General features: G+C 51.4%; 1 protein-coding gene across 3 annotated transcripts in view; it reads right to left on the bottom strand.

Moving 5' to 3' along the window:
- CTIF (cap binding complex dependent translation initiation factor) overlaps window positions 1-25,792 on the bottom strand; it is a 324,563-nt gene that overhangs the window by 18,631 nt on the left and 280,140 nt on the right. For all 3 annotated transcript variants that reach the window (XM_055417328.2, XM_055417332.2, XM_055417329.2), the window contains exon 10: window positions 22,895-23,050. In XM_055417328.2, coding sequence (XP_055273303.1) covers window positions 22,895-23,050 — 156 coding nt within the window. The remainder of the gene's footprint in view (window positions 1-22,894; window positions 23,051-25,792) is intronic.

Genomic DNA, 25,792 nt, shown 5'->3' with positions numbered 1-25,792 from the left:
CAACTAGACTCCAATAAAAATCAATTAGAAGAAAAGATCTGCAATAGTGCGTGGGGGAAAAAAAAAAGAGACGGATCTCAGCTTATTGACAGGGCCAAGAGATTTCAGACAGCCTCCGGGTGGCACCACTTTTTGGTGGTTCTCGTCTCTTCGACCTGCCCCTCCAACCCCTTCTGGACCCATGACATAAAATAAGCTCAATGTACACTGACAAATGGGTGGGCGAGCCCTCCCCCTTCAAGCCCATCAGGGGGGTCGTGGGGCTTGTGTGTCTTGGGTGGGGTTTTCTTTTGTGTGACTAGTGAGGAGTCCCGCCTGGCAGGAAAGGAGATAAGGGCGGTGGAGCTCAACCGAGAAGGAAACAGTCTGGAATCCTTCCCCGAGAGTCACCCTGCCCTCCCACCCGAGATGGCCATGATAGCCTGCCGGCCGGCTGGCCTAATCAGCACAGTTCTGCAGCCCCGGCCCGGGGATCCTGTGACAGCTAGCAGGGCCGAGGCAGGAGCAGGCGTTCCTGGGCACTGGGCCTGTGGCAGAGGGTGCCCGGCTCGCTTGCCCGCCCGCCCGCCTGGCCCTGGAGCCGGGCCGTGAATTGAGCAAAGCAGTGGAAAGAGAAGTGGCGCCTGCTGGAAAGCAGACAGAGCGGCTCCTGGATTTCCTAACAGGCCCAGCCGCGTGCCAGGGCCGATGGGCCAGCTCAGAGCGCCTGCCCGGCCTCGCTTGCACAACAGGCCTTCCTCCCCTGGGTGAGCTTTCCTGGGTGGCCGAGCCGCTGTTGAGCCACCCACGTCCCTGAGGGAGTCCGCCCCTCACACCCACCGCCTTCCTGCCCTCTCCGGGATGTAAGCACATCAGAACACGTTGGGTCCTTTGGAAAGACGGGAGGCCTCCTGGGGGTGCAAGACGTTCCCTTTCAAAGAAGCCAAAGAAATCTTAATCAGAAGGAAGTGGTAGGGAGGCAGGAATGGACGGACGGATGACTTCTCTGCAGGCTCAGAGGGGACCAGGCGGGGGCACTGTCACAGAGGGTCACCTCCTTGTTTCCGAGGAAAGGCTGCCCTGCACAGAGTCCAGGGGCGCAGTCCTGCTCACTGGTGGGCACACGGTCATCTGAAGGCCGAGCCCAGCCACCTTGTCGTGAGCCTGGGAAGAAGCTTCTCAGAAGTTCTTCATGACACGCCCAAGTCAACCAGAGGCCCCTGCTCCCAATTCCAGCCTTGGCAGGGGGTGTGAGTGGGGGAGGGCACCAGAAACCACAGGGGAACCTTGAGGAGCTGGAAGCTGGGCACGCTGGCCTCTTCCTCTGTCCCCAAGCATGGAATGCTGAAGAAGGCTTTGCTTAGACCATGTCCTCTTCAGCGCCATCGTCTTGACCTGCCCCAGAAGGAATAAAAGCCGGGTTCCAGGCAGAGGTGCCAGTCTTCCCAGGGTGGTAGAGGTGGATGGAGTTTGAAGCCACACTGCAGAAGCTGGGCAGGGGGGTCTGGACATTGGGTGAAGGAGATTAGCTGGTTCTGTGGTGGGTTTGGGTGCAAGGTGGTAACCAAGGACCCACCGGGCGGGGACAGCAAGGCCAATCAAGCTGAGACAAACAGGGCTGTGCTCCAGGCACGATGAGCATCTGCACTTAGAGCAGTAGCTGCCCAAACGGAGGGGAAGACAGGTCTGGCTGCCAAAGGGGCCAGGGCTGCCTAGGGACAGCAGAAGTACTCACTGCCAAGTCCAAGGTTGGAGATCGAAGAGTGCTTAACGGGCACCTGGGAGTTGGCTTGGGTTTCGAGCCTTCTTAGCAGAGTATCCATTTTCATAATAGGTGAGTCTTTCTAAATTGAGATGATCTCCTTGGGTGAGTGAGCATGCGAATCCACGATCTGTGTTACCCATGCATCGTTACCTGGTCCAACTGGCTGCGGGGGATCAAGGGCTCAGCCCACTGACCCACTTCCTCCCCAGGGGCCCTTCCTGCCGCCCCCCTCGCCCCCGGCCTCTGGTCCAGCCAAAGTCACCTATGAACAAAGTCTCCTTATCTGCCTCCGGCCTTTGCCCCTCACTGACTCAGCTGGGTCTGCTTTCTCTCCCCTTGGCTCCGGTTACCGGATCCCTCAAGATGGGCTGAGAGATGTCCCTCCCTTAGAAGACTTCTTTGACCTCCTTTCCTGACCCGCCTGGAGGGAGAAGCCTCAAGACTCACAGCCCGGGGGCAGTTATTGGGTTCTGCCCAGTTCTACCTGGAGTCTAGAGTCTACCTAGACTAGTCTTTGCCCACATGGGAACTTGCGCCCAGCGAGCCCTCTCAGAAGACCCATGAGTTGGATTTGAAGGAAAGCACGTGCTGGCTGGGGCCAAGTCACTTAAGAGGCTCTCCGTGCGTCCCTGGACGCAGCCCCACCAGTGACCCACAGGTCTGAAGGGACAGAACGTCTTCAATCACTCATTCAGCAAGGAACAGGAATCCTGCCCTCACCTGCAGACCTGCTAATCTAATGAACAAGACAGACTTTACACAAGTGGAACAGTGATGGCAGCTGGGCCTGTAAAGTGAGACCACCCGGGTTCTAATCCTGACTCGATCACCTGCTACATATGTTGCACAGGTAACTTTTCTGCGTCTTGGTTTCCTCATCTGGGAAGTGTGTGTGTCGGGGTGGGGTGCGGGGAGCACTAGATGAGATAATCTATGGACATATTTAGAGCAGTATCTGGCTTCATCAGCGGCAGCTCTCAGTTCTGCTCAGAACTAAGGGTGGAGCGGGGGTGGGTGGCAGAAAGGACCATTTTCATCTGTGCGGGGAGAGGAAGCCCGGAAGAGGCTTCCTGGGGGAGCTCTAAACTGACACTGATGTGGAGCTGGGGAAAGAGTGGGATCGAGAGCCAGGGGGGGAGGGAAGAACGTTCCAGGCAGTGACCCTCTGAGAGTCCCGTCAGTCTGGAGTCCACAGAGAGGGGGCTGAGCCCGGGTAGAAGGTTGGTGGGGCAATTCTGGTGAAAGGTAACTGAGACAGAGGAAAGGGAGAAAAGTGCTAGCCAAGAACCATACAAGAGCTGCTGCCCATGGTCCCTGGGAACTGACGGGGTGGTGGCCAGCCGGGGACGTCCTCGAGTCTTTGGGCCAAGGGGGAACGTCTGGTGAAGGCACCCAGGCCTGGAGATGTGGATCTAGCGTCTGTGCAGTTCAGGTGTGAGTGCTGCGGCTGCCCTGAGCATCTGCCTGTGACCACAAGCTTCCAGGCCTTTGTCAGGGGTCTCACTCATGGCCTACCTGTGTTAGCTGTGTTGCCTGTCCTTTAGTAAATCCCAAAGGACATCAACTTCTTCACGTTTCTGGCTAAGAGGCCATCAAATGAACTTTTGGAGAAGGACTTAAAGATGAACACCCGCCCTCGGCGAAGGCTCCTACACTAAACTCAAGGTGATACACGTATCTGGAGCCAGTCTACATATGCGTATCTACACACTCACCCACAAACATATTATCCATCTACACGTGCTATGTGAAGTATGATGCGAAAGGAGATTAGTTTCAGGGGGACATTAAAAAAAAAGTCAATCCTGTTCCTCTCTTTCCTTCTAGTATCTGTGAGAGTATCTGCACCTGTGCAAGGACCCAGGTGAGACATTCTCCAGGTGGAGCTGAGCCCGGAGTCTCACCCAGGCCTGGGCAGCCTAGCACACCCAACCCAAGAGGGGCACTGGCTTGGAAACACCTCTGTGAGTCCCCGGTGACGGCACACCTGCCTTCCAAGAGGGCTTTCATCTGAGATGAAGAAAAGTGGGGCAAAGAGGTAGACAGAGGACCAGTTTGGGATTGTTTGAAGCCCAAGTCCAAGGTGATGGTGGCATGACAGGACAGAGGGTGGGTGAGCTGCCTATTTGGGGGCATGGACACCGGTTGAAGCTACAGGATTTGTAGACAGGGGCAGGGGAAAAAGGGAAGAATCAAGGGGAACTCATCTGAAAAGACCCTGATGCTGGGAAAGATTGAAGGCGTGAGGAGAAGGGGACAACAGAGGATGAGATGGTTGGATGGCATCACTGACTCAATAGACATGAGTTTGAGTAAACTCTGGGAGTTGGTGATGGACAGGGAGGCCTGGCATGCTGCAGTCCATGGGGTCACAGAGTCAGACATGACTGAGAGACTGAACTGAACTAAAGGGGAACTCCTGAGTTTCTGGCCTGAGTAAAACAGGTGGCCAGTGGTTTCATCTACCAAGATTGAGGCTAGCAAGAGGGAGGAGGGGGTTTGGCCATTTGGGTCTGGAGGTCAAAGGAGTGGTCCCAGCCAGAGATAACATCTGAGAGCCCTGGGTGCAGTGGTACTGAAAGTTCTGAGGCCAGATGAGATCATTCAGACCAGGATTTCTCAGCCACAGTGCGACTGACATTCAAGCCAAACAATTCTTTTCTGTGGGGCCTCCTGTGCATGGCAGGACCCTGGCCCCTCCAGCTAGATGCCTCTAGCACTGCCTCAGTCACGTGGACCAAAAATGCCTCCAGACCCTACCTAATGTCCCCTGCAGGGCAAACTGCCCCTAGTTCAGAATCACAGACTGAGATCAGGGGTGGCAAACCTCTAGTCCACCGGCCAAATCCCACCTGCGGCCTGCTTTGGTACCGGGCCAGCAAGCTAAGGATGGTCATCACGTTTTTTTTTTAAACGGTTGACAAAAAATATCAAAAGAAGGACAATGTTTTGTGACACATAAAAGTTACATGAAATTCAACTTTCAGGGTCCGTAAATAACATTCTGTTGGAAGACAGTCACCACCATTGGTTTACAACTCATCCGTGCAGCTTTCTCGCTGTAACAGCAGCACAGAGGCCCGAGCAGGCCTCTGGATGTGATGATGTGGACGGGGACCACGTTGTTGGCTGGACGGGGTGCAAGCAACCCAGAGACACCACGTGGGGAAACAGTTCTTTTGAAATTTCTGGCTGTAAGGGAAGAGAGCAAGGGGGTGGCTTCTGAAGGGGAACGTGGGGTCAATGCAAGGCCTGCCCCCTGCACATGGGTTTAGTGGGTTGATAAGAAGAAACCACTAGGAAGAGGCAGGGTTGTGAAGTGGGAGAGAGAAGAGAAATCCATCAGATGGAAGAAGCAGAGAGGAGATGGGACAGGCAACACTCTGGCATCAGGGGTGCGCTGAGCAGCGTCATCGCCCCGGCAGACAGGCCACCCAAAATAGGCCAGGTCCATCCACCATGGCCGTGAAGAGGCCCGAGACAGCCTGTGGGCCCCACAAGATAATTAAAGAAAGCAGAAGTTACGTAAGCAGACTTAGATAGCATCTTGGGTGCAGAAGAAAGATGCTTAAACCTGGCCTTTGGATTATTTTAAAGTCTTACTCTCTTATTTATGTTTATATATAAATTATTCTTTCTTCAAGCTCAGTGCTAACTTAACTGCAAAATGATACATAAAAATCCCACGAAGGGGTGGTGGTGATTTTAAGCTGTGTTTCTAGTTTTCTCAGCTGAATGTTTTTTGAGAGGACTTTTGGTTGATGTATTACCCATGCAAAAACATGCACAGATCCTAAGCATGTAGTGAGATGGATTTACACAAATCACCACGGGCACATGAGCTCCGATGTCCTGACCAAGAGCGACAACCGGGTCACATCCCATAGCCCTCTTACGCTCCATCTCTTCACTGACCCTCCCCAAGGGTCACCACAATGCCTCCTTATCACCAGAGCTTAGTTTTGGCCACTGAAAAATCCCCAGGATCTACAGGACTTCGCTGATGGTCCAGTGGTTAAGATTTTACCTTCCAATGCAATGAGTGTGGGTTCAATCCCTGGTCAGGGAACTAAGATCCCCATACGCCTCCTGGCCAGAAAAACCAAAACATCAAACAGAAGCAATATTGTAACAAACTCAATTAAGACTTTTAAAAGATGGTCCACGTTCAAAAACATCTTTAAAAAAACCAGACCAGTATTCAACTGGAAACAAACACACTGACCCTCAGGGGGACCTCCTGTGACACCCCTTGCTCACCTGGCCACGGAGAGCCTTGCCTATTCTTGGCTGCCCACTCTGGGTTTCCCTTCATGGGAAAAGGAAGTTAAGATCTGAATTAGCTCTGATGGGCCCAGGGCTACACATCAGCAGGGTCAGGGAGCTGATTTCCAAATCCAGGAATCTGTCTCAAAAGTCTGGTGCTGTCTTCTGTGCTGTGTTTATAGATACGTATCCTGTAACTTTTTTTGGGGAGGAGGGGGGACATGGAGCCCTTTGAGGATCTGATGAAAACTGACACCTCTCCCAGAAAAATGCACATTTTCACAGATGTCAGCGTACAATATCAGTGGGTTCCTAGGACCCAAAGGCCACCCACCCAAGTGCCCCCAGGGACAAATTCTGGACATAAGCTTTACCCCTAAATCAACAATGAAATGTTACAGAAACGTAGGCCACAGAGATCAACACAGCCATGGTTTCAGGTGTTGCCTTTTTTCACGGCTTTCCAAGCTGTGGCTGAGTGGCACTGTGGTTAAGGCTCAGTGTCAGAGTGGCCAATAAAGAGACCATAAAAGCTCTGTACTGTGTGCCAGACACTTGACAGACGTAATCACCAATCCTTACGACAACCCTGCAGAGGTAGATGCTGTTTCCCCATTTTACTGATGGGAAAATTGAGGCTCAAAGAGATTAAGTAATTGCCTCAGGCCCCCAGCTAGCACAAACAGCATGGGATTTGAAATCATGTAAACCTGACGTCTGAGCCCTTGTTCTTTCCACTTCCCTTCTCATTGGGGAGGCTTCTTGCTTCCCTCTGGGCCTCTCTGTGGATCCCCGAAGCTGGCAGGGACTTTCTCTAAAGCGCAGGGCAGGGTGGTCAGGAGGGAGCTGACTGACAGCAGGGGGATGCCTCAGCGTACACTGTCGCCACTCACAGTGGCTCACCGGAGCCCTGCCACTCTGGGATTCCAGGGGACACATATGCGTTTCCTGCGTCTCAGATAGAGCCTCGGCATCACGCACTAGAACGGTAACCTCTGAAGGCAACCAGAGACAGAAAACCATCCAGCTCTGCACCCTGGAACAGACAGCCTCCCTGGGTTCTTATGATAGAGCTAAGTCACATCTGGACCTCAGTTTTGTCATCTGTAAGGTGGGGGTGGATTTCAGACTAACCCAGACCTACTTGGTGCACAGTTCTCCTATCCTCAGCATCAGCATTGCCTGAGAAACTGTCAATTCTCCTCCCAGACACCGATTTCCAAGTTTGAATGCGCACCAACATTACCTGCAGGGCAATCTCCCAGCTGAGAACCACAGATTTAGATAGAGGGTCTGTAAACTATAGCCCACTGGCCAAATCTGGCCCACAGCCTGCTTTTTATGGGCTCATGAGCTGAGAAGAGTTTTGACATTTTTAAATAGCTGGGGGGAAAAAAAGTCAAAAGAAGAAGAATATTCCGTGACACATAAAAATGATCTTAAATTCAAATTCCCGTGTCCATAAATAAGGTTTTGTTGGAACACAGTCCCTCTCAGTCATTTACATATCACTCTGCTGCTCTCCCATTACGAAGGCAGAGCTGAGCAGTTTCTACAGAAACCGTTCTCATTGATTCGCACTGCTGCTCAGCGCAGTCCAAATAGCAGGGATGTGGTTAAACTTGATTTTGCCTCTTGGCCTGCAAAGCTAAAATATTTACTCTCTGGCCTTTTAGAGAAGTCTTCTGACCTCTGATCTGGAGAGTGGAGAGGAAAGCTTGTGCATGAGCTAGGATCTCTTCTCCGTGAGGGGAACAGTGAGCTGTCAAGGGTTTTTGGAATCCACGCCAGTCTTTATCGGCACTGGGTCTGCCCTGGGAATCCTGACACTGCCGCTTTGAGGCCAGTGTGGAAGGCCCCTCTGAACAACTGCCTGGATGAAAATCCTAATTCTACTTCTGGAGCAGAGATTCCCAGAGGGCAGGCTCCAGGGGTTCTCTGCAAGCTTCAGTGCCTGTGGGTATTTTCTGAGGAGACCCCTGAAGGGGTTAGTCATCTCCCTCCCTTCCCACAAAACTCTGAGCATCACTTTTTCCTTTGGGGCACACATTTTTTTTTTTTCCCTCACAACCTCTCCTTTCAAAGCAGTAAATTCCCTGGAAGGGTAACACCCTACACACACATCCCTCCTACCTAGAAAACGGGGCGGTTATCTGATGGCACCACGTTGGCCAAGGAACGTCCTAGGCGCCTGGTGGGGGCGGGCGGGCCAACCGAGGTGGAGGAGACACGGTCACCAGGACACGGCCTGTTTCCCGGCCTCCACACACTGCAGAATCCACTTCTTCTCATTCCACAGGAGGTAAGAGAGTACATGGGCCGGGTGGGCCAGTGGCAGGCAGCCTCACTGGAGGGCACCTCCATGCCCCGGAGCCCACGTGGTCTCCCGCCTTGGGCAGGACCCAAGCAAGTCTCAACCCTGGCCCTGGGATTCCAGGTATTTTCCCAGCCAGCCCCAGCTCATCTAATTGCTTTCCAGTCAGCTAATCCTTGGCCCACGCCCTCAGCTCCAGCCAGGCGAGCCACCTCAGTGTGGCCGGCAGTAGCTTCTGAGACTTCCCACGGCTCGCGTCCAAGCCTGGGGCAGCCAGCCTCTCGGCTCCCCTTGCCCAAACCACATCCTCCTCACTCTTCCCCACACCTCCTCTGACTAACGTTTCCAAAGCAAGCCGAGCACAGTCCAGTCCAGACCGAAAGCGGCAGACAGATTCATCCTCTGCTGTACCCCGCCACAACCTCCCGCCCTCCCCCGAGACTGGCCATATCCTGGCAATCAGGGGAGAACAATTAGCAAAAAGTGGAGTCGAACCTACTGTTCAATTCCCGGAGCTAATTGTTTTAAGCAGGGCTTCAGCCTTAATTAAAGGATAATTAGTTAGTGAATGTATGTTTGCATTTCCTAAGTCTGGCTTTTAACCCTGGGAAACCAGATTCAGCAAATACTTTCATGTTTCAATACCTCTGAGTAAGGGACAAGGTCTTAATTACAGAAATGGCAGTCCTGAGAACAACAGCGTAATCAAAAGGGCAATGGGAGAATGAGCTAATTGTGCCTTACACCGACTGGGCCGGGCTTTGTTAAGCCATTGTGAGCAGCAGCCCGCAGCTGCCTGCCCTGCCGGGGTTGCCCCCTCCTCGGTCTGTGGATGCCATTCTTAGCTCTGTCACGCAGCCTGTCATCCTGGCCACCCACGGCCAACCCCTTTCTGTGTTTTTCTTCTCTCTTATCTTTTCCGCGCCACCCCCCTACCCTCACTCTCTCTCAACCTTTCTTCATCCGGGGGTCAAAATATTGCTTCTGCAGACCCCATCAGGGAGCTTCGGCCAACCAAGCCAAGTTCAGCTCAGTTCAGTTCAGGCGTGTCCGACTCTTTGCGACCCCATTGACTGCAGCACGCCAGGCTTCCCTGTCCATCACCAACTCCCAGAGCTTGCTCAGACTCATGTCCTTAGAGTTGGTAATGCCATCCAACCATCTCATCCTCTGTCGACCCCTTCTCCTCCAGCCTTCAGTCTTTCCCAGCATCCGGGTCTTTTCCAATGAGTTGGCTCTTCGAATCAGGTAGACAAAGTATGGGAGCTTCAGCTTCAGCATCAGTCCTTCCAAAGAATATTCAGGACTGATTTCCTTTAGGTTTGTCTGGTTGGATCTCCCTGCAGTCCAAGGGACTCTCAAGAGTCTTCTCTAGCACCACAGTTGGAAAGCATCAATTCTTATGGTGCTCAGCCTTCTTTATGATCCCAAGTCTCACATTCATACATGACTATTAGAAAAACCATAGCTTTGACTATACAGACCTTTGCCAGTGGAGTAATGTCTCTGCTTTTTAATATGCTGTCTAGGTTTGTCATAGCTTTTCTTCTGAGGAGCAAGCATCTTTTAATTTCATGGCTGCAGTCATCATCTGCAGTGATTTTCTAGCCCAAGAAAATAAAGTTTTTCACTGTTTCCATTGTTTCCCCATCTATTTGCCATGAAGTGATGGGATCAGATGACATGATCCTAGTTTTCTGAAAGACCTTTTAACTGGAGCGAAATGTGGGGACAGCATTTGGGGAGCTTCATTGGCTGACAGCAGCTCTTGCTCACATTGGGAGCATGTTCCTTTGAGCTGGATTTCGGGGGGAGTGTTCCTCCTCCCTTCCTCATTCTGAGCTCACCTCTAGGGACCACGCAGCCAGCCCCACCCGGCTTGCTCACGTTGCCCCCAAGGATTCCGGACTTATCTTCCCTGAGAAATCTTCCTTAATTAACTCTAGAAGGGCGACTATTGTTTCCCGCTTCGCTCAGTCTAGACATTCTATTTCATTAACATTCAACAGAATTTATTGAGCATCTACGCCATGGCAGGCACTGGAGATATAGCTATGAACAGAGTAGACCAGTCCCTGCCTTGAGAAAGTTTCCACGCTAGTTGGGGAGACAGAAAACAACCAGATTAACAAAGAAAAACTCCCAGGTGGAGTCAGATATCAGGGTTGTGGAGATAAAGAATGCAGGCTGCAATGAGTATGCTCTGAGAGGATCCCTCTGAGGGACTGACACCCACCCAGAAGAGGCCTGGAAGGATACCTGGAAGGACCATCTCCCAGGTCGAATGGCAAGGACAAGGGCTCTGAGATGGAATCTACTGTGTTCCTTCACACTTCTCATTGAGAAGCACTTTATTTTATATGATATAGATATGCTGCTCACCGATCCCTTTATTCCATGCCTTTTGTTTATCAAGTCTTTGTTCTGTGTGTCCTGTAAAGGGAAGGGAGGAAGTCAACTTGTAATTAGCAAATCTCCTAACTTACGATTAATCCTCATTCCAACAAGGAACTGAGGGCCAGAGTGGGTAAGCTGCCCATGTCTGTCTGGCTCTGAAGACCATCTCTTCCTCTAATCACCCACTCAACGGACATGAGTTTGAGCAAGCTCCGGGAGATGGTGACGGACAGGGAAGCCTGGCATGTTGCAGTCCATGGGGTCGCAAAGAGTTGGACATGACTGAGCAACGGAACAATAACACCCTTCTCTACCGGCCTGGCCCAGGCCACCCATTACCAACTGTCATTGCCGGCGCCAGTGACAACGGAGTCCTCCATAAGGAACTGGACTCTAGCAAGAACCTGAGGTGGACAGAAAAGAGAAGAAGAGGTGCTTCCTAACCTGGTTTTCAGACCAACAAGTGCGGCCTAAATGTCACCTACCCAGCAGGGGCATCAGCGGTGGAGGGGGTGGTATCGGCAGCTGCTAGATTTAAATGGTTTGACTCTGATAGCTGGAGCTGGTTAAAGGAAGCTCAGTGAGTGTTCTAGAGAGAGCTGTGTGTGATTTAGGCACCAGCTCCAGGCTGGTGTTTGCACTTCTCCTCCCCAAGAGACAGCAGCTCTGCAAGGGCAGGGCCATGCACAGCACGTTCAGGTCCAGGCCCCAGCAGTCCAATCAGCCCTCGACACTCAAAGACACCCAAACTGCTAGGTGGAGGGGACCTGAGCTGGAGCAGAAAGGCCTAGCAAAGCTGGGATAGGGGACGGGCAAACCCTGGGGTGCCGTTCCGTGGGGGTGCAGATGGGTCCTGACCAGGCCAACAATCAGTGGGGCTGCTTACTTACAACTCCTTGTAGGTAGGAAATGGGCTTCTTTGTTGTTGTTTTTGTTTACTTCTGGGTTATCTGAAGTTATGATGGCTATTTTTACCCCACAATGCCTGGTTCCTTATCCTCTAATTATAAAGATCATTCCTTCTGCCTCCCAGCAACCTCCCCTCCCCCCCTGACCCACACACTCAAACTGTCCCAGTCTGACTCCTCTCGTGCTCCCAAGCGGGCTGAGCAGGCTCTGACATCAGCCCACTGAGAGAACGCCACGGGGAAGGTTCCTTTCTTTAAAAGCCAAAGGATTTAAAAGATCTATGGGCAGATGCATGCCTATGTGTACACGTTTTACATATATGTGTGCGTGTGTGTGTGTGTGTATCTCATACCCGCAACTCCAGCGAGAAACACATTTATCCTCCACCTTCCAATCGCTAGCCTAGAAAAAAATCCGAATCCCGGCCCCTCCCCGTTCCGCCCCTCCGCCCCCCCCCCCCCGCCGCCTTCCGCGAGACTCCGCAGAAAGCAGGGGCCTCTTGAAGTTCAGACATTAATTACTGAGTTAAAATATTTTTCAAAATTACAAGGCATGGCCCCAGGAGAGGAGAGGAAGGCAGGAGGAGAGCGCGGAGCTGGAGCTGGGGGAAGGCGGCGAGAACCCCTCCGCCCAGGGCTGCAGGGGCGGGTCGGGAGGCTGGGGCGGGTGAGGCCCCCAGGCCTCTAGGAAGAGCCCCCCACCCCAACCGGTAAGGCTGGGCGCCCCCTGCAGGCAGCGCCGGGATAAGGCGAGGGGCCGAGCCGCGGGGGGCTCCGTGGGGGAGCGGAGGGGCTGGAGGACCCCGCTCCGGCCCTGAGCAGAGTTTAGCCGACTCCCTTACCTCGCCACTCCAGGGCTTAAACGTAGAATTCCTGCTAGAAAACGGTTCTGTTAATTAAAACTGTCTTCAAGGAAGGGGACAGAGATCAAATCATTTCCCCTCTGTAATTAGGAGCATTGATGGGGCTGGGGGCTGGGAGGGAACTTGGAAGGAGCAGCGGCAATTCGATCTAAACCTTAAAAAAAAAAAAAAAGTTGAATATTTGCCATTTAAGAAAAACCTTTCCCACCTGTATATCCTAACACAGCTACCATATTCTCAGAGAGCCACATCCTTTCTGCATTTCTAAATTTCTTAGAGAAAATACCGAAAGCATGTAACTGGTACCCGCCTTCCAAAGCGGAATTGAAGAGATGCCCTCCTGAGCCATGTTGAGATGGGTTTGAAAATCTCTTTTGAGTTTTAAAAACGGTTTAAAAACGGTTCTGGCGTGGAGACTGGTTTCCCTTTGGAAACCAGTGTCTGGTGGAAGCTGGTATTTTTATAACTCCAGGCTCTCTATCAGATCCTGTGTTACCATGGTTGCTAAGGGGAACACTGGCTTCAAATTTCACATTTCAGTTTGCAGAGTCTGGCTAAGGAAGTAGGACAGTGAGGGGGGGCTGCTGAGCGAGGGTCTGGGGGTGGGGGTGAGCCCTGAGTTGTATCTTCAGGAGGTCAAGGATCAGGGGAGCCTCAGATCCGGGCACATCAGTGTGTGTGTGTGTGTGTGTGTTTGGGGGGCTGTCTGAGTAGGTCAGCCGTGTCACACCACAGAGCATCTTGGCTGCCAAGTGCAAGAGGGGGACAGCAGTTCTGGAGGGGACAAAAAGGGTGGGGAGTTATTTCTGCGGAGGTTACAGGCATGGTTGCTTAACCTGGGTATTCATAGCGGCAGCTGCCAGCCCTGGAGGGACTGGTGGCTAAACTGGTGCCCAAGCCCTGTGTACCTGCCCCAGGAAGGGGTGCATTGTCAGAGGAACGTTCCACACGGGGTGTATGCCTAAGATGAGGACTGGAATAAACCGCTCATGGAGGAGGAAGGTTCTCCTGAATTTTCAAGCTTCCTTCCAGCCCTTCCCTTCCTGCTTCTTAGCCTGCTTGATTGACGGTTCCAGTCGGATTGCTCTCAGCTAAGATGCCCTTGCCAGGCAGATCTTGCCTCATCTGCCTTCTGGGCGCCCACATTCCCGCTTCCCACTCTCACCTTATTTTGAGCACTGTTCCGCCATGCACCGAGTGACTCGTGGGTCTTTCTGGCTAGGGAGTGCCCCAGATTGAGTTGACTTTAATCTCGGCACAGAATCGAGCAGGAAGTGTCTGAGAGACTTTTGGGTTCAGTAAAGAAGCAGCATTTTTTCCTCAGTGTTTGTTGAATGAATAAACAAACTCTCTTTTATGCTCTCTGGTGTTGCTCTCCAGCTTAAAATGCTCTCAGAGAGAGAGGTTCCCACCCAGTGTCACCTTGTGTCCTCCAGAATGCCCCTGCTGTGAGCCAAGGCCAGCCCACGGCCCAGCCATCAGGCTGTCTCTTTACACAGCCGGGCTGATCTCCCCTCCCTCCCTTCAAACTCTTCTTCGTGGGGGCCCTTCTCGGTCCCTGTCAATACCTGTCCGAAGCCCACTTCTCCTTAAGCTCTAGTCCCCCGTCTTCTCTGCCCCCAGCGGCTGCCCACACTCCTAAACTCCCTCCATCTCTGCATTTGCCCAGCTTGTACAACCCATCATAAGTGTTCATGGTCCACTGTGCAAGTAGTAGCTAGTGGACTGCACACTCCTTGCAGGAGGGTCACAACTTACACTCCTTCTTTCCAGGACTACTGGGAAGCTTTGTGGCTCAATAAGAAAGTAGCTTTGAGACTTCCCTGGTGGTCCAGTAGTCAGGACTCAGCACTCCCAGGGCAGGGGGGCCTCGGTTCAAACCCTGGTCAGGGAACTAGATCCCAGGTGCTGCCAACTAAGACCCACAGCTGCCAAATAAATATTAAAAAAAGAAAAGAAAGATAGTAGCTTTGTCACAAACCAAATGAACACAGTCCTAAACACAGTGCAGTCCGGGTTACATGCTAGATGAGACTCAGCGTATCCTCAGCTCCCAATGGAAGATTGAAAATGATTTAAAAGCAACCCAAATGAGGTCACAAGGCATTAACACAACCACTGGTAAAGGACATGCCCAAAGGGCCTGTGTCGGCAGCTCTCTGCAGATGCAAGTTCTAGAATATGCTGCAGGAAGAGTTAAGTCAGGGTGGGGTGGGGACGAGGTGGGAAGTGAACCTGGTGGACTGGAGTCAGGCAGGAGGAATGTCAGATCTTTTGCAGAAATACAACAGGAACCAGTGGCTGGAGCTGCAGGACTCATGAGAGGTTCTCCAGGAAGAGGGGTTGTGATCGTGGGGGACCTTGGTGCCCAGTTAGGAGAGTGGATCTGACTTTCTGGGGCTCCTGTGATGTGATTCTTCTTGTGAGCAATGCCTGGAATACGGTTTGCTTTCAACAGCAGTTCACAACATGTTGGCTCACTGAGGGGCTATCACACACCACTTGCTTTATATGAATATCTCACTTATTTTAAGTCTTAAAACTAACCTTCAGACTGAGTTATTCCCATTATTCCCATGCCAAGATAGAAACGTGAGGTTTAGAAAGATGAAGAATTAGGTTAAAGCCCCACAGCTAGGGGCTTCCCAGGTGGCTCTAGTGGTGAAGAACCTGCCTGCTGGTGCAGGAGATATAAGAGATGTGGGCTCGATCCCTGGGTTGAAAGAGCCCCTGGAGGAGGGCATGGCAACCCACTCCAGTATTATTGACTGGAGAATCCCATGGACAGAGGAGCCTGGCAGGCTACAGTCCACAGGGTAGCAAAGAATCGGACACGACTGAAGCGACTTGGCAAGCGTGCTCACAGCTGGTAAGTGGCAGAGCTGGGATTCAAACTCAGGTCTCTCTGGCTCTTCTGGTGGGCCCCCTCCCATGTGCCCTCTGCACATCACGGTCTCATGAAACGCACGTCTTAACCTTGGCTGCACATTCGAGTCGCACAGAAAGCTTAAATCTCTCCCACTCCCCTGCCTCCTCAAACCCCCATCCCCAGAAAGTTCCATTTAATTGGTTGAAGTAGCGATCTGAGAATTTGTCATTTTGTAAAAGCTTCCCAAAGTGCAAAGGGGCAGGCACCACTTCCTCCACCCGCTCCAGGGATGCAGTTGAGAGTCCTGGGCAGCATGGACGATCATTCTAAGTCTCTGCTCCCCGTTAGGGTCCATCACTACCTGGGGCACAGCCGTCCTACTGTCTTCCAGCCACAGAGGGCCCTGCCCTGGCTAGATCCATTCACAGCCCCCTCTCCTGCTCTGGTGAAGGGGGTACTGGTCCCACTGGAAAGGTACCCCTGAAGAATGTTCTACTGGACTCTCTGGGTCCTATGAAAATAACGGACGATCTCCACCCACACCCACTACTTCATCGCAGCCTTTTCCGAGGTCAGATTTCCCCCTGGAGCCAAAACAATGTGAGCAATTGAATGCACACTCACGCAAAAAGTTAAAAAAGTGGCCCTCTCATTGTTGCGCGGAGCAATTTCATTTCCTGAGAAGCCTGACTCCTGCCCTCTGCGTTCTCCTCCCCAGCCTGCGCCTGCCAGCCTCGCGAGGAGCCCAGCCAGTTGCATCCCTTGGGGTGGGGGTGTGACACTCAGAGACACCCCTCAGAGGAAGGGCATGGAGGGGCGGATGGGGTTTCTGGGGCCTGAGGGAAGGAGAGCAAGGGAGCCAAGCGGAGGGAGGCGTTGGTGGGGGTCAGAGAGGGGTGCAGAGAGATTCCTGACCGAGGCACCGCCTCCCTTCCTCCCCTCCTGCCCTCCTGCCCTCGGGCGATGGCTGCCAGACTCTGAAGAGGGCAGGGTGGTGGGAATCCAGAGAGAGAAGGTGAGGGTTCGGGGGAGGGAGGAAGGCTGAGAGGGAGTGGAAATGGTGCCCGGGGAAAGCAGGCTCAGAAGACACAAGTGTAAGGGGTTAAAAGCCAGCCCAGGATCCCCTGCAGAGGAATTTTTAAACAAAGCTCTTGAAGTAAGCGGCCCAGAGAGAAGTAGTCAGTGATAACTTGGAGGAGTCTAGTAAAATCACCACTGGGCCACAAAGGTGGCAGGGAGCCTTGCAGGGTCAGGGAAAAGGAGATGTGGGGAGGCGCTGGGTGAGCCAGATCCCAAACCTTGCAGACTGGCTCCAGGTAAGATGGGAGATGAGGAAACCCTTAGCTCAGGCCACAAACACTGATCACAACCCTCCTGTGTGTGGAACCCTTGCAGTCACAGTTTGACCGAGGACCTTAGCAGGTTGAAAGGTCCTTAGAATGGCATTAAAAACCAGTCGAGGGATGGCTCAGTATTTGTTGGGCCATCTTCTTCACTTTCTTGCATCAGTATTTTGTAGTTTTCAAGATACAAGTCTTCCACTTGCTTAGCTAAATTTATTCCTAAGTATTTCATTCTTTCTGAAACTCCTGTAAATAAGATCACTTCCCTCCTTCTTTGGATAGTTTGTTGTTAGTACTGTTGTTTAGTCGCTAAGTCGTGTCCAACTCTTTTGCAACCCCATGGACTGTAGCCTGCTAGGCTCCCTTGTCCGTGGGATTTCCCAGGCAAGAATACTGGAGTGTGTAGCCATTTCCTTCTCCAGAGGATCTTCCTGACCCAGGGTTTGAACCTCTGTCTCCTGCATTGCAGGTGGATTCTTCACCACTGAGCCACCAGGTTAGAAGCCCTGTTGTTAGCATACAGAAATGCAATGGATGTTTTTGTATGTTGATTTTTATTCTGCAAATTTACTGAATTCATTTATTAGTCTAACAGTTTTTCTGTGTGTGGAGTCTTTAGCATTGTCAAATACAAGATCATGTCATCCGCAAACAGACAATTTAACTTCTTCCTTTCCGACCTAGATAGCTTTTGTTTCTTTTACTTGCCTAATTGCTGTGGCTGGGACTTCCAGTACTATGTTGAATAGGAGTGATGAGAGTGGGCATTCTCTGTCTTATTCCTGATCTTGGATTCAAAGATTAATGTATTTAAAATGTCAATACTACTCAAAATGACCTGCAGATTCAGTGCAATCTAATCAAAACTCCAGTGTCATTTTTCACAGAAATAGAAAAAACAATTCTAAAATTCATTTGGAATAACAAAGGACTCCAAATAGTCAAAGCAATCTTGAAATAGTTTGAAAAAGAACAAGTCAGGAGGCACCACACTTCCTGATTTGAAGATACATTCCGAAGTGACAATAATTAGAATAAACATATAGACTAATGGCACAGGGCTTAGAGTCCAGAAATAAATCCACGCAGGTCTGGTCAACTGAGAGGGAGTGGATTCAGACAAAGATGCTGGAAGAACAAAATGGGGAAAGCGTGGTCTCTTCAAATGATGCTGGGAAAATTGGATGGCCACATGCAAATGAATGAAACCGGACTCTTACACTATACAAAAATAAACTCCAAAATGGGTTAAAGACTTGTAACACAACACCTGAAACTATCACTCCTTGAAAAAAACATATGGAAAAAGTCTCATGAATTAGTCTCAGCAGTGATTTCATGGATATGACACCCAAATCACAAAAGCAGAAAGAGACAAGCAGGACTACGTCAAACTGAAAAGCTTCTGAACAGCGAAGGACACAACAGAGTAAAAAGACAACCTACAGAATGGGAGGGAGTACTTGTGAACATATGTCTGACAAGGGGTTAGTGTTCAGAAAACAGGGGCTCCTACAACCCCAAAGCAAAAGAAGCTAATAACCAGAAGTTTTAAATGGGCTAAAGATTTGAACAGACATTTTTTCAAAGAAGACATAACAGTCAATAGGTATATAAAAAGATGCTCAAGGTCACTAATCATCAAGGAAATGCAAGTCAAAACCATCTCAGACCTGTTAGGAAGGCTGTAATAAACACACCCATATGTATAACTACAAAAGGTGAAAACTGTTAAGAAATTAGATCTCTTATACATTGTTGATGGGAATGCAAAATGGTACACCTTCAAGGGAAAACAGTAGGAAGGTTACACACACACACACACACACACACACAAATAGAACTTCTACAGAATATTATCCAGCAGTCCCACCCTGGGTATTTCTTTAAAAATACTGAAATCAAGATCTGGAAGAGACATTAGCACTTCCGTGTTCACTGCAACACTATTCACAGCATCCAATGTGGAAACAGTCTAAATGCTAACAGATAAAAAGATTTTAAGATGTGATCTATACACACAATGGAATACTCTTCAGCCTTTAAAAAGAAGGACATTCATAATATGGGACAAGATGTTTGAATCTGGAAGACATCATGCCAAGTGTAATCAGTAGCTACAAAAGGACAGATACTACATGTTTCTGTGAGGCTCAGTGGCGAAGAATCTGCCTGCCAACGCAGGAGAAGCAGGAGAAGCAGGTTCAGTCCCTGGGTCGGGAAGATCCCCAGGAGGAGAAAACGGCCACCTGCTCCAGTATTCTTGCCTGAAAAATCCCAAGGACAGAGGAACCTGGTGGGCTACAGTTCATGGGGTCGCAGAGTTGGACACGCCGTGCACACACACTGCAGCTGCCATTTATAGGAGGGATCTAAACTAGTCAAACTCATAGAAACAAAGACAAGAATGGGAATTGCCAGAGGCTGGGGGAAGGAGGAAGTGGGGATTGCTAATCACCGGGTATAAAATTTCAGTGATGCCAGATGAATAAATTCTAGAGATCTGTTGTACAACGTTATGCCTACAGATAATGATACTGTATTGTGCACTTAAAAATCTGATAAGAGAGTAGGTCTTAAGTGTTCTTACCATGAGAAACATTTTAAAACATTAAAAAGAGCTCATGAGGCAAATATAAGCTGTAAACAGGAGGGCAAGGAGACTCACATAGTTTCTGGTCACCAATAATATTCCTCAATCCCTTGGAAAATCATCTTGGCAGAAACAATTTGTTCTTACACAATTGAAGAGCCCACTGAAAATTATTCTCCATCTCCCGAAGAGGATCTCTGATTGGCACATGCTATTTATGGCAAAAACAGAATCAATTCCACAAAGATCTTTTTGGCTTCCGCCACGGAGCAGGCGTTGGGTGTGGACGAGAATAGAAAGAGAGCTGCTCCTGTTCGATTCGTAAGGCAGTGAAGCAGGAGGTTTAGGAGCAGGGACTTGGGTGGTCAGATCTGAATTCTGATAATGACTCTGCTCCCACTAGCTGTGTGGCCATGAGCAAGCTGTCTGACCTCTCTGTTCTCTGGAAAATGGGGATGATAGTCTTCAGGGTGTTGCCCCAGTTAAGAGACAGAAGAATGTATGAAGTGCTTTGGACAATGCCTTCCACTGAGCTGTTATCAATACTAAAGAATCCTCGAGGGTGATGTCAAAAGGACAGAGTGCGGAGCCTCCCCCAGGAGGAGCCCCTGGTGCATCTGGTGGGATGTGGGGACAGGAGGTGGTTCCAGAAGAAGAGATTTGAGCTGGGCCGGCAGGGAAGGTTTCAGGGCCAGAGAGAGAGACTTCAAGGACAGAGTCCAACTTGGGTGACTTGAGAGAAGGTTAATTTAACAAGGTCAGAGTGTGAAAGCAAACACCCATGGGCCTCGTTCTAGGGCAGGGCAGCTCTCAGAGAGCTGGGTGTCCCCCAGCCTGAAGGGGTAAAGCACAGGCTCAATCTGACTGAGCTCCACGTCCAGTGAAGGTGGCCTCCATGAGCCCAAAGACCCTGAGACTGAGGATTTTGTATCTTCTTCTTCCTTAGGTTTGTTCCAAATGAGACTCTTTGCACCAAAGATGACCCGTGGATTTGTGTTCGGCTCAGGGCCATGGAAGAAAGGAGAGGAGGGGAAGCCGTGGTGGGAGGTGCCGAAGCAGTGGATGCAGTGGGGGTCCCCATGATGCTGAGAAAGGGTAATTGGGGAGCCCTGGGATGGCTGCCTGGCCACTGGGGGAGCAGAAAGGCTGGGTCTGGGCCACGTGAGGATGGGGACTGAGCAGGAGGGTTTGGGGTGCTGCTGGTACATCCTGTTGGAGGCTCTGAGGCTTGACTTGGGATGTGTCTAGGGGGCAGCCAGAGATGCCAGCCTGGGGGTGGTTCTGGCAGTTGGGAGGACCTCTGGACAGGGTAGGCTCTGTACATTTGGGATCAGCCATCTGCATGGCCCTGGGGGAAGAGCCTAAACTTGTCCAGCACAGAGAAAGGCAGCAGCGATGATTCTGGCTTCTAGAAACATCTGAGAACTGGCTCATCCTGCTTTGGAAGGACGTGGGTCAGGCCTGGGTATGTGTGTATGTGTAATCAGGTAGAGGAGGCAGCAGCTGACTCTAAGAACTCAGGGGTCTCCCCGTGTGGCCTCAAGCAGATAGGATGGAACGTGGGACGGTGGTTTCCTCTTTACCAAACGGTGAAAGCCATCGATAATTTATTTACCCTTCAAGTTTACCACAGGCCTGGGTGATACCACCCTGAGGAGTTTAATGCAACCAACAAGTGGGCGTTCGGGGGGCTCCTCATTTCTGGTCTGTGCAGACCTCTTGGCACCTTCTGGATCTCACACCAGAAGGTTCGCACTACCTCAGGCGGTGTCAGAGGTGTCTTGGCAGCCAGGGCCAGGGCTCAGCTGCAGCCTCACTTCCTGCCTGGGGAAGCAGGTGACAGCAACACCAGGAGGTGCCCAGATCGCGCAGAGGGAAAGTGTTTGGACAATCCAGGTCATCGCCCAGTAACTGTGCTGCTCCCCACCTTGAGGCAGGTTGTTGGGGTGCAGGGAAACTCAGACAAGGACAGGGGACCCCAAGAGGCCATCCGGGCCAGCCCCCTGTCCCCAAGGGGGCTAACTTCAAGGCACCCCAAAGGGATGCACAAAGCATAGCCATGGCCTGTCTTGGTACTGTGGTCTGAGCTAAGAACACCTGGAGAGCGGAATCAAGTTGGAAGAGGCCATTGACTGAATCTGAGAAACAAGTCTGAATTCAAGTACATCTGTCAAGAAGCATCTCTGGCTCCGTGGAGTGGCAGGAGCTTATGGGGTCACAAAGCACCCAGGAGAGGCCTGCGTGCTCTGCTTTCATGTGGATCCACGCAGCCTGGAATGAACGTGCTATTTTTCTATAAATGGATACTTCAAAAACATTTACAGATACCCTCTCCCTTCTCTTAAGATTGCTCTATTATCTTTCTTTCAGAAACACAAAAGTATCTCTTGACAAGTCCCCCTTCCCTGGGGCCTTTCACAGAAATATTTCTCCAAAAACTTGTCCCCATTCACGCCCTCACCTCCCCTGAACTCCCCAGTGTATGCTCACTCCGCGGACACCGTGGTGCCCCTCCCTGTTGCCAGACCCAGGCCACTTCTCTGCCCTGGTCCCACAGATTCCCCAGAGGTTGCCCCTCCCCACACCTTGGGATCAGCTGCTGAGGGTGGGTGGGGCCAGCATCTGGGAGGTGTGGGCTGACCGGTCCCCACCGGATGAAGCCTGTGCTGATCGCCCCTTCCGGCTTGTTTCCCGCCTGTTGGCCTCGTCCCCCTCCTCCACTCCATCTCTGCCACCCCCACCCACCCCTGGGTGGGTCCCCAGCAGCAGGTACAGGTTGACACTGTGTCCCCAGGGCTGACCTCTTCCGGCTCATCAGACAACTGTACTTGAGCAATGCAGACAGAGAGGAGCCTGGGGATAGCCAACGGGCACCCAAATCCCTGGTTTTCACCCCCATCTATTTATCTCTCTTCAGGAAATGGTGCCAGCATGCTGATAAACGAGGACCCCACACAGCATCCTCCCTCCTTGGGATCACACGTCAGCAAGTCCTCTTGGTTCCAACTCAAAGATATAACTGGAATGCCAATGGCCTTCATCCTGTTCCCGTCTCATTCCCATGTTCTGAGCCACAAGCCCCTCACTGGACACATCAACAGCTTCCGTGTTTGTTCCTTCATTTCTACCCCAGAGAGCCACCGAGGGTGACTGTCCACAGTGGATTACGGTACCTGGTAGGACACAGTCCCCCACTGACTTCTTGCTTCTTAGAAGTCTCCTGATCACCCTCATTTTCCTCTTTTTCAGAGGCCATGTAGAAGCAACTATTTTTTAAAAACAAATAATTCAGCGGTAAGACCATCCAGTCCCAAGATCTATTCACTCAGATAACGATATTTTCTATAGACCTGCATTCTGCAGGCAGTGTTCTAGAGCATGAACGGACAACAGTCCGAGTTCATACTACTTTCCTTTGGGGAACTATTTCCTTTCACGTAAACTCAATAAACAAAAACCTGGCTAGAGTAAACAGAAGCACCGGAGTTCCCTTTCTCTTAACCAAGTGATTGATCGCTTTATGTGGTTCGAGCCTTCTCGCGCTCCTGGCACCCGGGAGCAGGAGAGGCGCGTGGTTAGGGCCGGGCAGCGGCTTACCTCCCTGAGGCAGGTGTAGATGGGGCAGACCAGCACGCGGAAGGGCTCGCCCGTGCTGCTGCGCATGGTGCCGAAGACCTCGCACAGGAAGGTGATGAAGCCCAGCCAGCGCTCCACGTCCTGCTGCTGCAGCTCCTCCCGCACCGTGAAGTCCTTCTGCAGAGGCACAAGAGACCCCGTCAGCCGCGCGGGGCTAGGAGGGGGCCCGGGGACCACCCCACTCCACTATGGTACCTTCTGGCTAGGGCTGGGTCCGAGCAACTGGTAAACCCCGTGACTGCCGCAAGGAGGCGAATGGGGGCCCCGTGGCTGAAGCGCGAAGGCCGAGGACTCGCTGGTGGGCAGAAAGACCACCTTGACCTTTGGCCGTGGCACCTCTTCTTCAGTGTCCCCAGACTGAGGAGCCCGGGCAGCCTTCCCTTGGGCCTCCCAGGAGGCACTAGTGGTAAAGAACCCGCCTGCCAGTGTGGGAGAAGAGACTCGGGTTCCATCCCTGGGTCCGGAAGATTCCCATGGAGAAGGGCGTGGCAGCCCACTTCAGTATCCTTGCCTGGAGAATCCCAGGGACAGAGGAGCCTGGGAGGCTACAGTCCATAGGGTCGCACAGAGTAGGGCACGGCTGAAATGACTGCACAGCCTTGCCTCACTGACCCAGAGAGCGAGCTGGAGGGGATGAGATAAAGGGGAGACAACACTTCCCAGTCACCACCTCCTCCCCGTGGCTAAACTATCTCCTTTGCTAATCTCCACATCAGGCCCTTGCAGCAGGCAGGGTGACCATACATCCAGCAGTGGGCATCTTGGCCGCAGCACTGGGCTATAAGACACAGCTATGGCCCCTGCCAGCCAGGGTCCTAGGGCACAGAAGAAAAACTAGAAGCATCCATTCATTCATCCTCCTTAAAAATATCAGTGCATCGCTGCATGCCAGGCGCTGTTCTAGAGGGTAGGATAAGACATGTTCATTCACAACTGTGATGTAAGACAGAAGATACTAAAAGCCAGTGTATGCGTGTGTTTGTGTATGAGGCGGATCCAGATAAAAAGACTTTGGAGGACATCTGAGGTAGGAGTTACTCCTTTCAAATGGAAATCAGCACCGTGGAAGAGTTGAGATTCTGACCTGGGAATTGGGGGTATTTCAGGAGGAGTGATGACAACAGGCAAGGTGTGGGGAGGGGTAACATGGGTGTTTGGGAAACAGGGAGGCATTTGCCAGTCTGTCCCCAGTGTCAGTGGGCTTCCCTGGTGGCTCAGTGGTAAAGAACTCACCTGCCAAGGCAGGAGACTCGGGTTCGATCCCTGAGTCGGGAAGATCCCCTGGAGAAGAAATGGCAACCTACTCCAGTATTCTTGCCTGGAAAGTCTCACGGAAAGAGCAGACTGGTGGGCTACAGTCCATGGGGTCACAAAAGAGTTGGATATGACTTAGCGGCTAAACAACAATAACAATCACCCCAGCGTAGGTGAGGTGGAGAGGAAAATGGGGGCAGGGTGGGGGAAAAGAAAGTTGGGACTAGAGTGTGGATAACTGAAGCCAGCCAAGGAGTTGCGTTCCATGTGCTGGTTGATAGGGAAGGTTCTGGGGAGTCACTGAAATGCCATCGTCATACCTGTGCTCTTTAGAAGGTTAATATAGCATAGGTGTGGAGACCAGAAAGGAGGCCACTGCAAAAGTCCAGACAGAATGAAATAAAAACCTGAACTCTCTGGCAGTTGAAGGATAAGAATCTGTGGTAGGTTAGGTTATGTTTAAGACATATTTCCCCTCCCTTTGTCTTTGTGTTAGCCATGTGACTTGCCTTGGTCAGCAGGAAGAGGCAGAAGTGACAGGGTGTCAGTTCTGATCCCAAGCCTGAAGGGGCCTTAAGTATTTACAGTTACTCTCCTATGCTTCTTCCATCATTGTGAGAAGACCGTCTCTGGGCTGGCCGATGGTCCCAGGAGGAGGGTCAGAGAAAAATGGAGGGCCCCACCCAGACCTAACCGAGATCAGGAAACTCCTGGCCAACATGCATACACGTCACCTTAATACTTACTACTGTGTGCCACGGAGATTTCTATGGCTGGATGCTGAGCAGCAGTAGCTGATTGGTACAGGATTGCCACTGAAACTCCTGTGGTTGTTTGTTAAGGGGCAGTAGCTGACTGATACAAGATTGGTACAAGAGACCATGTCAAGGTAAATAGTACTTGCTAAGCGGTGAGCCGTGGATGTGATGGAAAGGGAAGACTCAAAGACAAGATTCTGGCTCTGGATGATTGTACTGACAAAAGAAATAGAACCCAGGAGGGAACAGGTTGTCACACTCACACCAGTCATTCTGGTGTGACACCAGAATGTGTCACCACATTCTGTGACACCAGTCATTCCCACAGTCCAGCACCCTTTCCACAGCTTCTTTTGGCTGATCATTCTCCTCAGTGCTGAATCTCAGAATCTCCAGTGATGGAAGGTCTTCCTGGATGACTTGGTTAATGCCTGTCCCTTGTGTGTGATGAAAGTGCTACCAGTTCAGTTCAGTTCAGTTCAGTCGCTCAGTTGTGTCCGACTCTCCACGACCCCATGAATCACAGCACGCCAGGCCTCCCTGTCCATCACCAACTCCCGGAATTCACTCAAACTCATGTCCACAGAGTCGGTGATGCCATCCAGCCATCTCATTCTCTGTCGTCCCCGTCTCTTCCCGCCCCCAACCTTTCCCAGCATCAGAGTTTTTTTCCAGTGAGTCAACTCGTTGCATGAGGTGGCCAAAGTATTGCAGTTTCAGCTTCAGCATCAGTCCTTCCAATGAACACCCAGGATTGATCTCCTTTAGAATGGACTGGTTGGATCTCCTTGCAGTACAAGGGACTCTCAAGAGTCTTCTCCAGCACCAGTCTTCAAAAGCATCAATT

This window comes from Moschus berezovskii, chromosome 28, assembly GCF_049115385.1.
Source record: "Moschus berezovskii isolate FMDL1 chromosome 28, NW_MosBer_1.0, whole genome shotgun sequence".
NCBI lineage: Eukaryota > Metazoa > Chordata > Mammalia > Artiodactyla > Moschidae > Moschus > Moschus berezovskii.
Note: the sequence above shows the minus strand (reverse complement) of the source record. Positions and strands in the feature narration are given on the sequence as shown.